General features: G+C 35.4%; 2 protein-coding genes across 2 annotated transcripts; both read right to left on the bottom strand.

Moving 5' to 3' along the window:
* Positions 1-347: 347 nt before the first annotated feature.
* LOC107871568 (secreted RxLR effector protein 161-like) lies at positions 348-879 on the bottom strand (the record flags this gene model as incomplete). The annotated part of the gene is made up of 1 exon (XM_016718506.2): positions 348-879. A coding segment is annotated over exon 1 (532 nt), but the record flags the coding sequence as incomplete, so codon positions are not given.
* Positions 880-7,421: 6,542 nt separating this feature from the next.
* Positions 7,422-9,471, bottom strand: LOC107872290 (cytochrome P450 71AU50). Its single transcript, XM_016719046.2, has 2 exons — positions 8,527-9,471; positions 7,422-8,267 (listed from the first exon to the last, which is right to left on the bottom strand). Exons 1-2 carry the CDS (start codon positions 9,409-9,411, stop codon positions 7,623-7,625), a joined length of 1,530 nt encoding a protein of 509 aa, XP_016574532.2. The 5' UTR covers positions 9,412-9,471; the 3' UTR covers positions 7,422-7,622.
* Positions 9,472-14,769: the final 5,298 nt, after the last annotated feature.

The raw sequence follows: 14,769 nt of genomic DNA, 5'->3' as shown, positions 1-14,769 counted from the left end.
CCCTGACTGGTAGGCTACTAGGATGTTTCTACTTTCTCCCCCTTTGACATAATTAAAAAGAAACAACACACAAGCAACTTGCAGACAAAGAAATCCACACATAGAAATTCACATAGAAAAAAGAGCTTAAAGATCATTAACGCTAAGAATACCAAGTCTTCTTCTAGGGGAATAAAATCTTTCTTCTAGTAGGGGTTTTGTGAAAATGTATGCTAGTTAATTTTCAGAGTCAATAAATTTTAGAGTAAAATCACCATTTTTTATATGATCTTGAATAAAATGATGCTTAATGTCAATATGTTTAGCCCTAGAATGATGCACAATATACTTAAATAAGCTAATAGCACTTGTGCTATCACACATAATAGGAGCAAATTCAAAAGATAAGTCAAAATCAAGACGTTTATGCACAATCCATAAGATTTGAGTGCCACAACTTCTGACAGCTATGTATTCAGCTTCAATGGTTGAGAGAGCAACTAAAGTTTGCTTCTTGCTATGCCATGAGATAAGGGCATCACCAAGAATCAGACATATTCCATTAGTGCTTATTCTATCATTTTTATCTCCTGCAAAATTAGCATCTGAACAACCAACTAGATCAAAATGTGAGGAGCAGGGATACCATAGACCAAAGTCTTGAGTTTCTATAAGGTCTCGGATGAATCGTTTGCCATCAGTTAGATGAGAATCCTTGGAAGTCGACTGGAAACTAGCATATTTACACACACTAAACATAATGTCTGGTCGACTTGCAGTCAGGTAGAGTAAAGATCTGATTCCTCTGTACATTTTTTCATCAATGTCTTTTCTAGATAAGTCTAAATCAATGCTTGTGGATGGGCTCATAGGTGTTCCATGTGCCTTCCCTTTTTCCATACCGAACTTTTTGGTGAGTTTTTTCGTGTACTTGGCTTGTCTGATGAAAGTGCCTTAAAGAGTTTGTTTGATTTGTAATCCCATAAAGAATATGACTCACCCATAAGACTCATTTCGAATTCTCCTTTCATCAAATTAGCAAAATTCTCGCACATAGAGATGTTAGAACTACCAAAAATTATATCATCAATGTAAATTTGCACAATGAGAAGATTTGAATCAAATTTTTATATGAACAAAGTTGTATCAATTTTACCCCTTTGAAAATTGTTGTTTATTAAAAAAGTACTCAATCTCTCATACCAAGCTTTTGGAGTTTGTTTGAGGCCGTAAAGTGCTTTGATAATTTGAAAACATGATTTGGATATGATGAATCTTTAAATCCGGGGGGTTGTTTTACAAAAACTTACTCATGAATATAGCTATTTAAGAAAGCACTTTTTATGTCCATTTGATATAACTTAAAAATATTTGAACGCGACAAACGCTAATAGAATACATATTGACTCTAACCTTGCTACAGGGAAAAAGGTTTCGTCATAATCAATACCTTCCTGTTGGGAGTAGCCTTGAGCTATAAGTTTGGCTTTGTTTATGATGAATTTACCTTCCTCATCTAATTTATTTCTGTAGACCCATCTGGTTCCAATTACTGAGTAATTTTTGGGTCTTTCAACTAGAGTCTAAACTTGTTTTCATTCAAACTGATCCAGTTCTTCCTTCATAGATTCAACCCATAATTCATCTTTGAGTGCCTCATCAGTTTTCTTGGATTCAACTTGAGAAGCAAAGGCAACAACTGCATGTCTCCTCAATAATGCTCTTGTTTGCACTCTATCCTCTGGATTTTCAATGATGAGTTCGTTTAGATGAGTACCATTGTGCTTCCATTCTTTTGAAATATTTGGCTTTACATCTTCTTCTTTAATAGTCTGCTCTTAGGAAGGGGTTATGGACTTGTCTTGAGATGGCTCAGGATTTGAGCTGTTACTTTCCTTGGATTGAAGATTACCCATCGGTTCTTTATCATCACTCAAACTCGTAGAGAAGTGATTAGATTCATCAATTACAGAATGCATTAATTCCTCAACACACAAAGTTCTTTTATTAAAGTCCCTATAGGCACGATTTGTAGGAGAGTTCCTAAGAAATATACCTTCATCACTTTGAGGATCAAATTTTCTCAAGCTATTCTTACCATTATTGTGAATAAAGCATTTGCAGCCGAATGGATGGAAATAACTTATGTTGGGCTTCTTTCCTCTCCAGAGTTCATAGGGTGTTTTCTTTAGAATAGATCGGATTAGGCACCTATTAATAATGTGACGTGCGGTGCTTACTGCTTCTGCGCAAAACTAATCTAGGAGATTATGTTCTAACAATATTGTCCTAGCAGTTTTCTGGAAAGACCAATTCTTCAGCTTCACTAAACCATTTTGCTAAGGGGTTCGAGGTGAAGAAAAGTTCTGAGAGTATCCATTCTGAGTACAAAACTCTTCAAATGCCTTATTTTCAAATTCTCCTCCATGATCACTATGAACATAAGTGATGAGATGTCCAACTTCTCTCTGTACCTTTCTATAAAAAATCTCAAAATTTGTTTAAGGCTCATGTTTATGAGTAAGGAACATTACCCAAGTAAAACATGAGTAATCATCAACTATGACAAAAACATATTTCTTTCCACTAAGGCTTGTGGTTTTGGTGGGACCAAATAGATCCATATGGATTGTTTGAAGTGGTTTGGTAGTGGAGACGATGTCTTTGACTTTGAATGATGTCTAGGCCTGCTTCCCTAATTGACAAGCATCACATATGTGATCCTTCTGAAACTTGAGTTTTGGTAGACCTTTCACCGATTCAAGTCTGGACAACTTCTCAATGACATGCATGCTAGCATGCCCGAACTTTCTATGCCATAAAAAAGTATTATTGGATTGAATAGTGAGGCAAGTTAATGTGGTAAAATCAGGACTATCTAAAATATAAGTGTTTTCAACATATTCACCGATGAGAGAGATGTTTCTTTTTTCGTGCTTAATTGAGCAATTTTTGGCTTTGAAGAGTACTTCAAATCCGGCATCACAGAGCTGACTGATGCTAAGAATATTGTGTTTAAGGCCGTCTACTAGATATACTTCCATGAAATCTCATGATGAGATGAGTTTTACTGGGGAAACTCCGATAATGTTGCCTCTAGTATTGTCACCAAACTTTACTAAACCCCTATTTATTTTCTCTAGAGCAGAAATTTTTTTTTCTTTCCGATCATGTGTCTGGAACATCCTCTATCAATGAACCACATTTCTTTCTTATAGCTCTTGCAGACTTCTTTTTGCAGCACAAAAAGATCAATTTTATTTAGGTACCCAAGTGGTCTTGGGTTATTGTGGGTTAGATGTGTTTCCTTTAGGCCACCAAACTCATACACTTTTAGGCGTATGCCTGCAGCTGTACTATTTGTGCCCTCACTATCCACATGTAAAATAGACAGGTCCTCGAGAAGAAAAGGAGATGTTAGCTGATTTAAACGATTCTGATGAGGGACTAAATTTGTTTTGAAACGAGTTGGATTTTACAAAACCGTGACTTGGAGTTTTCTTGATATTGTTTAGTTTTATTTTCACATCATCAATCTCTTTATGAATCAAGTCAATTTTAATTTGACATACTTCGATTTCTATTTGATGACTTCTTAGTTCCTACTCTAGTTTTCGTTTAAATCATGCTTCACAACCTTTCTTCTCTTGAGCAATCTTATTATATTCATCTATAAATTTTTTAAGCTCGCCGTCTATCATACATAAATTAGATTCAAGGGTATTACAGTTTTGATAGTTGTGAGATCTTACCTCGCTAGGTTCACCTGTTGCCATGAAGCACATATTGGCTGCTTCTACTTATTCTTCAGTTTCATCTCTATCACTCCAGAATTCAAAGTTATGATTCTTTCTAGATGGTCTTTGTCTTAACTCTGGATAGTTTTGTTTGAAGTAGACGGGACTTCCACAATGATAATAACGATCATCATTTCTAGTGGGGTCATTATGTTTGGTTCCTTGGGATATTTGTTGTCTCTGTCTCATGATCTATCTTACTCCCACTGATTGATGAGGGCCATCCCTTCGCTATTAGTATCTTTCAGAGTGTCCACTTCTTTGGTTGGGGCAGCATTAAAGGCCACTGGTTTCTTCTTCTCCTTTTGGTACCTATTAATATAATTTTTTTCTTAAGCGATAAGGTTACCTCATAGTTCGTCATATATCATATTGTGAAGATCTCCGTCTTCCAGAATGGCAACTTTGGTTTCCCAAATCTTTGGGAAACTTTGGACCAACTTCTGGACTTGCAGGCTGTATGGATAGATCATGCCTAGTGATTTCAGTTCACATACAATCTTACTGAATTTGGCAAACATTGTTTCAATGTCCTCATTCTTTTTCATTTTGAACAGCTCGTATTCATTGACCAGGGCAGTAACTTTTGACTTCTTGACTTTGGTGGTTCCTTCATAGGTTACCTCCGATTTGTCCTATATTTTTTTTGTGGTTTCACAAGTTGATATCTTGTAATATTCTTCCCCGCTAACTGCACACAAAAGTAAACTTATAGCATGTGCATTAGTTTGAATTACCTCTTGCTTTTCTTTGGTGACCTCAAATTTTTCAAGGTTTTTTATGTCAGAACTGCTAGATTCTTTGTCTTTGTCCTTTGATTTTTCTTCAAGTCCTGGAATCGATTTTAGACTCTTCTTGATGACAACCCAGTCTTGGAAATCATTTGATAGGATAAAGATTCTGAACCTATTCTTCCAGTAAGAGTAATGTTGTCTGTTAAAGTATGGTGGTCTTGTGGAGAAATGACCATCCTTAAGAAGAGCACCGGGAATGTGATAATTTTCCAGTTAATCTTTGCTCACTTGCGGTTATGCAATGCTGTTGGTGAGACTGGCTCTGATACTAATTGAAATTCAAGAGGGAGGTAAATCAAATTTTTCTGTGAGTCAACTACTGACTCCGTACGGTCGACTCGCCTGCAGAAAAATGCACTTCACAAAGAAGATTAGATTTTAAAAAGATTAAGCAAATAAATAACAGAATATAAAGTAATAACACAAATATTTATCCTAGTTTGGAACACCAATGTGGAACCTACTTCCAGTCCCCTTGGGTTTCAAAGTTTCCTTAGATCTTTCAATGTCGGGCTTGAGTACAATGATAGGAAACAAGTTTTAATGACTTATTTTGCTCTTCAGATCTTATGCCACAGCTTCAGTTGATGTTACAAAATTAACTCGATTCTACTCTTTATATAACAATTGTAAGCTAAAAGTTACAAAGCCTTGTGAGACTAAGATTGAGACACTTTGATTTTTCTCCTCAAAGTTTCATAACCCATGTTTGTCCTAAGTCTTCATCTTTTATAGTCTTCGGGTGCTACTCGTCATAAGGATATCCAAAATATTTATTCTCAATAAAGAATTTGAATTGATTCCTTGATTGAGGTATGTAGCCGTGTGATATGTCTATATACGGCTTTGGATCACGTCCATATCAGATATGTCAGTGAGCTATCTTTTGTTTTAGTCTTATAAAGATTGATGCTTTCCAAATATGTTTGTGATCTTTTCTTCTTTTACTTTAGTTATTATTGATTAGATTTGTTGAGACTTTTTGGCCAGAGATTCTTCATGACTGGTTTGATTTACCGAGACTTATAGGATTGAGATTTTCATTTTGTTTTCTCTCATTCTGATTGATTTTCTTTGATGTCGCGGATCATAAGTTGGTATCCTTCCATTCTTGGAGCATGACTGATTTGATTTACTGAGTCATATGGGATTAAGATTCTCCCCTGCAGAGATCTACTTGTTAGTTTTCATTATTAAAACATAGTCTTCGGAGGCTAACAACCCACAATTCGAGGAATGAGCCTAGTGCTCGGGCCGACAAAAATTGCCCTGTTATCTGTCGATGAAAAGTTGAGTGGATCTAGGTGGTTCGGCATTACCAATGAAAATATTTTCCAAGTCAAACAGGTGAAACAACCCGAACCACCCCTTTTTGGCTAATCTCGATAGGTGTTAGCCCTTAGTTCAGGGGGTGAGCCCACGGATCAGACCTGATTTAAGGCAAAAATTATCGGGCGATTGCCCGATGGGCTATTGAGTGAATCTAGGTGGTTCAACGAGATTGGTGGAGTCATTTTCCTAGTCAAATAGGCAAAACAGGGTACACCGTCCTTTTTTGGCGACTTTTTGTGGGTGTTACCCTACATTTTGGGAGGTGGGATCGGGTCTCCAACCTTATTTTGGCAAAAATTGTCTGGTAGCCCCCGAGTGGATCTGGGTGGTTCAGTTGGGCCGGTGGAGCCATATTTCAAGTGAAACGGTTGAAACAGCATGAACCAGCTATTTTTATTGAGACAGCTCAAATGACAAATATCCAAAAGATACTGCAGAAATATTGAAAGTGAGAACTAGAATAGACTGAAGAAGGGGATAAGAAGCTAGACTCAAATGAAAGTTAGATGAAAGATATATAGGTTTTGCTTAGGCATAACCATACTATACATAGCCTACTCTACGCACTTTCCAACCCTTATGACAAACAATATTTCACCTTGTCTAGTGACTCTATGACATGTGTCTCTCAGTCAAGGTCCCAATGATGGTCCAAAACTTATCATTTGGGCCCATATAATCCCCATGTTTTGTTGCAAGAATATTCTTAAAATTGGAAGTGCTTAGTAAGAAGTCTATTGCTTCAAGTTGGCTTTGATGAGCAGCAATATGCAAAGAAGCCCGTTCTTGAGAAGTTGACATGACTTGAGCCTTCCTTAGTGAAACAAAAAACTGTAGAATTTTGAATGTATACCAATGTGTAGATCGATTTACGAGTTAATCCCTCACCCGGTATTTATTATATTCATGTTTAGATCAATAACTAATTTGATTATCAGTGACGAAATTAGAAATTTCACTAAGGATGTTCATGAATTAATATATATGTATAAGACGATTTGTGACCAATGTGCTTAGCTTCCTATAATTTGAAGTCATATCTTCTACCAAGAAATTTATTGAGGAAGTAGAAGCTCTTTTGAAAGAAGCTATTAAGAAACAAACGGACCATTTTATAGTTGAGGAACAAACATAAAGAAATATTGGTCACTTGTCTCTTAATCATAGTAGAAAAGAAATTAAGCATCTTAGATTCAAATATTCAAACATTCAAACAGTCCTTCTCTTAATGGTGGCCACCTCCACCGTACGTGGCTACGCCACTCACTAGAGTAGTTGGACTAGTCCTAAATTTAGACTCCTCTGAGGCAATCCAAAGTAAGAAATTCATATGTTCTTTTATGTAAATGGGTCAGACTTGCATCTGGGCCAACCGAAGCTGCCAGTTAGTACCCCAAACAAACTCATGTCACATAAGTCATCCCTTCAGACTGGATTCCTTTAAAAAAAAATTAAAAATTTAGAGTATAGTTTTTTGAATTGAAACATTAAACAGTGATAATACATCACTATGTCAATACACCTTGTAACATGATTATTATGTATAAATATTATATAATGTTTATAAAGATTGAATAATATAGTTACTAGGCATTGAAGAACATTCACATACACAAGACACACAGCGCACGGTCCTCTATTCCCCGAGTTTAGCCCATTTTAATCCCATCAAATCGACTAAGCCATAATCATTTTTGGTTGGATCTGGCTTAACTCAGCGCTATTCAACCTGTTCATTTGATATCCCTAATATATTTTCCAACCGATGAGTAGGAATAGCCCTTAGGTGTTGAGCTCTAGCCATCACTAAACCAAATTTCTCAGTCATGTCTAAATCATTTGGCTTCATATCATTTGGTAGTTCCCAATCAAAACAATGAACCAATTGCGCTAGCACCAGACGAACGATTGTGAGCCCTAAGTGCAAACCAGGGCAACTTCTTCTCCCAGAACCAAATGGTAAAAGTTGAAAATCACGTCCACGAAGTTCGATATTGCTACCAACAAACCTTTCTGGCATGAATTTCTCGGGTTCTGGCCAAATTTCTGGATCTCTTCCAATTGCCCAAGTATTTACTAGAATTCTTGTACCTTTAGGTATATCAAAGCCATCAATTGTGCAATCTTCAATGGACTCATGAGGAACCAATAATGGTGCAATAGGGTGAATCCTAAAACCTTCTTTAATGACCATGTCTAAGTACACTAATTTTTCCAAGTCTGATTCTTCCACCATTCTGTTCATGCCAACAACTTCGTTCAACTCATTTTGTAATTTCTTCATTACTTTTGGGTGTCTTATAAGTTCAGAGAAAATCCAGTCAATTGCTGTTGATGAGGTGTCCATTGAAGCTATTAGCAAGTCCTGCATAATAAGATTTCTAATCATAAATATAAGACAAAATTGCCTGCTATAATAGGTAACATGACTTATGTTAGTGAAATTTTTCTTACACTTCAGCGAATATAAGTTATACTCAATTAAATATATAGACCCATAGAGTAAATGAATAATTACACTATCAAGTTATCCAAAGATGTCAACATGACCTGCTAGTGAAAGTCATGATATACCATCAGTAAATATCAGTTAAACTGTACTAAAATGGCGAGCAAAATATTACCAGCATAATAGCTTTGACATTGCGACGATCAAACTCAAACTCAGCTTTTCCAGATTGCATGATATTCATCATAGTATCTACGATATCCTTTGTTTGCTTCTCCTCTTTGGAATCATGAACATGTTCATCAATAACTCTCTCAAAAAAATCATCAAAAATCTTTGCCAATTTCTTCATACGACGAGTTAGTCCTTGCAAATCAAACACGTCAAGAAATGGAATAAATTCACCTATATTTGGTGTTGCTGCTAGAATCAAAGTCTCTTGAATCACATCTTTAAAACCCCTTTCATCAAATTCATCATCCACGTATTTTTTCCCAAATACCATTAAACAAGCCATGTTGGCATTTAGTGAAGCAAGTTTAGCACTAACATCAACTTCAACACCATTAGAAGCTGCCTGATTGATAAAAGTCACAAAATTTGTAACTTCTTGTTTTCTCATAGCTTGAAATGAATTAATCTTGAGAGTACTGAGCAATTCTAATGTACACAATTTTCGTATATTTCGCCAATAAGGTCCGTATTTACCAAACGTGATATTTCTCTGATTGTACGCGATGAATTGAGCAGCTTTATTATCTGGACGACTCGCAAAAACAAGATCATGGTTTTTCAAGAATTGTTCAGCAGCATGAGGAGATGAAGCAACAATTATAGGAACAACACCAAATCTCATGCTCATTATGGGACCATATCTTTTAGATATTTTATGAAGGTCTTGGTGGACATTTTTGCCAATCATATGGAGATTTCCTATAATTGGAAGCCCTTTTGGGCCAGGGTGGAGTTTTTTCTTCTTTTTCATGAATTTATTGTGTAGTTCTTGAAGAATGTATAGCACTGCAAGTAGTGCAAGAACTTGTAGGAATATTGAAGCCATAGATATGGAAACTATTGTGTGTGTTTTTGCTTCCAACACACAATAATTATAAAGACGTCAGGAGTGGTGGCAGTGAAATATGGCCTCGAGTTCAAAATATCAACCAAATTAATGTTGTGGTCCATCTTATTTTTTAGCAAAATTGACCAATTGTGAATAGTTTATAGACGCATTTACCTCTTTTCTTGCTCCTTCCGTTTCATTTTGTTTTTGTTTGGGCACTTTACTAAACAAAAAGGATAGAGGAAGAAAAAACATGAAGGAAAAAAATAAAAGATCATTCGGTGTATTAAAATTTTTAATATGCATGGGATTTGGAGAATGATCCGACCATAAAAATTTATTGTACACAACTTTACCTTGCATTTCTGTCAAAAATTGTTTTTAAGAGTTAAACCCGTGAATTCCTGATCACGTGACAGCAACTTTACCAATTACTCCAAGACTTTCTTTAAAAAAATTAAGAAAAAGGAGAGATATTTCTTTTTAGAAAAGAAGATAATAATAAAAGGAATGAATGGTGAAAGAAAAGATTGGACAACGTGTTGGTTGAAGCTTAATTGGTATGTGGGGAAAAGTTTTTTTTACTTTCTCATTTGCTATTCGATATCTCGTTTGTGAATCCTCCATTAAGTTGTGCTATTACATTATCTTTATAAAAATTATGGGCACTTTGTTACATTTCAAATCACATCTTTCTCAAATGAGATGTATCATAGACCTCAACTATACACATTCTGGGCTAGTTTCATGAATAGCTATTATTATCTTAGCATGATTCGATGAAGTATCTACCAGACTGCTTTGTTTATCTCCACGATATGACAGTATCCCCACATGTAAACACATAGGTTATTTGAGATCAAGCTTTATACAGGTCAGATAAGTACCCAATATCAGCATAACCAATAAGATCGAGACTGCAAGTTTTAGAATAAAATAAGATTATGTGTTTATCTTATTTCGGTGTCTCCTAATAGGAGCAAAACTATATCTTGCTAAAATTTTAACTGAAAAGGTATATCATGCCTTGTAGTAATTGCAAGATACATCAGTACACTAATTGGACTAAGATATGGTACTTCAGGACCAATCCAATTCGGTATGTTTCGCATTTCAGCAAATAATCTTATTGTTTTTGAAAACTCTTCAAGAGTTCCAATGATATTCAAATCATCAAATTATCTCTTATATGCTTCAGACATTTTGAATTCTTTAGGGATTTTCATATGGATTTTTGTCAAGTAACAATATCCAACTTGTCAAGTGTGACATCTTCAAGTGTCTGGAATGCAAATCAAATAAGTTTTATGCTTACCAAAATGCATTCTTTCAGGTCACTTAATGAATGTTTCTTCGTCAATATGCTTAAATAAACGTAGAATTCAGATTCTCATAACCTCTTACAATATTGTATCAAAGACATCATCGATGATATATCATTTTATATCGGTTTATATTGTGACATAATATTTTGTGATCTTATCACTTCATTATTTTCAGGTACCTGAACCTCTCATAAGGTTTCATGAAGTGTTATGTCGTAGGCTCTTCAAGAGCACATTGTCTTCTTATTATGATTACTTGTTCCTTATTTTTCAAGGATCATTTTATTTGAAACCGATTGGTCTACCACGCTTCACGCATGCATAGACTTTATCCTTCATGGACACAAAATAGGAGCACTTGTGGCTTTAATATGAGATACTTTTGACATTTGACTTAAATTATCTTTTGAATGAGGATCGGATGATAATTCCTAACATATTTCATAGCCACTTATAATCTCCTCCTTATGTTAGGAAAACTAACATACATCCTCTATTTTTTTGAGGAATCCATCTTTGTGCATCAAGATATATTCATTAATCGTATACTGCACATCAAAACTATTATATGAAATAGCTGGTTCCTTACCTTGAACCAATTGAGAGGGAAGAAATAATCATAATTTATTGGTCTAATGCATACAAGTGCTATTGTATGCAACACATCATATTTTAGACCAACACATGAAGATTTGTTCTCATTAGCAATGGTTTAACTATTTCTCAAAAGCATTCAATGCCAAACCATCATCATCAAGTTGAATTATGCATCTTTTCAAGATATCACATGATAGGTGAACGGGTTCATATTCACCTTTTATACTTTTCAGATTTCAAGGGATCCAATCTCAATATTAGTTGGTCCAACCAACTTATCATGAGAACAAACGACATTAAAAGTAATGAAGAATTTTGTAATTCTTCAATATATGTTAAATACTCAGTATGCACATCTTTGAGATGTCCCAATCGTTCATATCAATTTGATGAACTTTTATTCTAGCAAACTCTAAGTTTACCATGACATTTATCTTTTACTTTAGTAAATTCCAAATTTACTATTACATGAATAAATTTTAAATTTACTACTTTAGAAGTAGATTTCAAAATAACTCTTATTAGTTATTCTGCCTCTTTCGGAGGTGAGTTGTGATACCATCACAATCAAGTGCACGTTTGCATTAATAAGCTTCTCATTCCCTAGGAATGGAATATAATCATGCCTTAAGCCTATCAAATTCTGATAGCTTAGAACCTCTTTCAAGATCGAGGCATGCAAGCATGTGAAAATATTATTATTGTCTTTTTTTCACGTTTATGTGCATTCATTCAACCACTTGTCTTTTTTCCGACAAGTTATGTACTGCTACCACATTCACTTCAGGAATGGAGTATATTCAATGGGACATGTTTTATGACTTTTCATGAAATACATATTATTTTGCCTTAACTATCATAATATCATCAATATGGTACATTGAGATTCAAACTCAATGTCTTATTCAAATAAAGACGTCTTAGGTATAAATTGATGGGACTTGAACCCAAAATTTTATCATCTTGATACATCGAGACTCTAACCCAATGTCGATGAAATTAATTCATCGCCTTATTCTAAATGACAAAATATGTTAACTTGTACCACAAAATTCACCAATAAACCAAATTAATAACAAATCTATTTTCAATATTTTTATACAGTAACAAAGCATATCCAGTGATGGGTTGGTAGGGAATCTGCAATTCATTGACATGATTAAACCATAAATCATGAGGAGGATGACTCGAGCGTATAACAAAAAGGTCCGTCCCAAGAATTTTAAAGTTGGTCAGTTGGTATTGAAACGTATCCTTCCTCACCAGGTTGAAGCGAAAGGCAAGTTCTCCCCTAACTGGCAAGGTTCCTTCGTTATGAAGAAAGTGTTGCCCAATGGAGCCTTATATTTGACAGATGTTGAAGGCAAAATGGCAAAAATGGCTATCAATGCTGATGCAGTCAAAAGATATTATGTATGATATTTTATCCTTTGTTGATTTTATTTCATGTTTAGTACTTGCATTTTTGAAGATTGATATGATAAAGGCATTTTATTCTTCTATCCAAACATTGTATCATCCTTTGTTTACCCGTTTGAGCTTCGTTTTATTTTTTTCTTTCATATCCCTCTTTTGGAATCAAAATAGAGTCAAAGATAATGTCAAGAAAATAAGAATAAAAGAAAGAGTTCAAAAAAAAAATCAAAACAAAGAACAAGCTTATGGAACTACGTGCGATCTGATTCTCCTCTCTCGGGAGTAAGATACGTAGGCAGCCCAATTTCGGGCTCGGTCCAACCAAATAAAGATTTTAGAGTCACCCAGTCAACAAAAACTGGGGCATGGGTTAATATGTTGTTTGAGTCGATTCCAAAAGTTGTAAGTCCCACCCCCACTTCAAGTATCGTTTGAACCTCTTGCCATCCTTTTCTAACCTTATCCAAAAGCTAAGCTACAACCAAAGAAAGTCCTTCAGATCACTTTTTGATAATGTTAAGGCTAAGCATGCAATGGATATGTTGATATATTATGAGGTACCACTTGTCTCCCTCAGCATAAGAAATCAGGAAAGAAATACAAAATGAGAGAGTCTTATTGGTCAAAACCCCCGCGGGCATCATAAGGCGATGGTGAGTTGAGAAAAATTAAGATGAGAGAGTCTTATTGGTGAAAACCCTCGCAGGCACCATAAGGCGATGGTGAGTGGAGAGAAATAAAAAGGAGAGAGTCTTATTGGTGAAAACTCTCACGAGCACCGTAAGGCGATGGCGAGTTCAAGAGGAAAGTGAAAAGTGAAAAGAAAGAGATTTGTTTGCGAAAGTCTTTTAAGATGTCGTCAATTGAATGTGATGTATGAGTCCAATGGATTTGAAGAAGCGGCTCAGCGGCAAAGGCACGAACTCAACAACAAATGGGGAGTTTGGATAGAAAGATCAGGCAGCTTAATCCAAAATGCATATCATACTCATTGGAGTTGTTTGTCGTATTCAGATAAATTTTCTTTTTGAATATGGGACATTGCCCTTTTCTTTCATTTACATATTCATTCTTTTTGTCTTTTTATGTCATTTATCAAATAAAAGTCACCATCATTTCTTTATATTTAAGTCTAGTCTGTGTCAAAACAAGAGAGAAAGGATTTCAAATTTACTACTAGTTTTTCCAATTATATGAGGAAAAGCCAAGGACCAGCACATGAAAGAAATATGATCGTAATTCAACACGAAGCAAAGGAATTCTATCAACCGACAGGCTGTTGGACTCGTGGAAGCATTCAGATTTGGGAAAAGAGTGTACCTCAGAGACATGGTAAAATGAAAACCCATTGTTCGAGTCAGAACTCATTTCCCTCAATCTGAATCCGGGTCAATGATGTGGCAAGATAGGGCAAGTGTCAACGATTTGGAACAAAGATGAAAGGAACGAGTGCTGGGGCAGATACCTGAGAAGCCAAGAGCTGCAAGCCACCACTAAGTTTTTAACTGACAAATTTTCTTTGTTTAAATAGGGGCAAATTCGCTTCACTTAATTCAGCTACCATTGGAAATGCACATCCGTGGGATTTTACTTTCTGCTAAGGACCCTCCTGAAAAATGAGAATTTTACTTTTTGTTCAGCATCCTCCTGAAAAATGGAACTTTACTTTCAGTTCAGGACCCTCCTGAAAAATGGGAATTTTACTTTCAGTTCAGGACTCTCCAGAAAAATGGGAATTTTACTTTATGTTCAGGACCCTCCTGAAAAATGAGATTTTACCTTATGTTTAGGACCCTCCTGAAAAATGGGGTTCTATTTTATGCTCAGGACCCTCCTGAAAAATGGGACTTTACTTTCAATTCAGGACCCTCCTGAAAAATGAGATTTTACTTTTTGTTCAGGACCCTCCTGAAAAATGAGACTTTACTTTCTGTATGGGCATTTACTTTCTGTTCAGGACCCTCCTGAAAAATGAGATTTTACTTTTTGTTCAGGAGGGTCCTGAACAAAAAGTAAA

Source organism: Capsicum annuum, unplaced genomic scaffold, assembly GCF_002878395.1.
Source record: "Capsicum annuum cultivar UCD-10X-F1 unplaced genomic scaffold, UCD10Xv1.1 ctg4075, whole genome shotgun sequence".
NCBI lineage: Eukaryota > Viridiplantae > Streptophyta > Magnoliopsida > Solanales > Solanaceae > Capsicum > Capsicum annuum.
The sequence above is the reverse complement of the archived record's forward strand: the minus strand, read 5'-3'. Positions and strand labels throughout refer to the sequence as shown.

What these genes read in the sequence shown, in the direction of transcription:
- LOC107872290 (XM_016719046.2), bottom strand. Translation starts at nt 9,411, where the DNA reads ATGGCTTCAATATTCCTACAAGTTCTTGCACTACTTGCAGTGCTATAC. An exon ending in ATGTCAAAGCTATTATGCTG is followed by an intron (nt 8,268 to 8,526) that starts GTAATATTTTGC and finishes CTTATTATGCAG; the next exon opens with GACTTGCTAATAGCTTCAAT.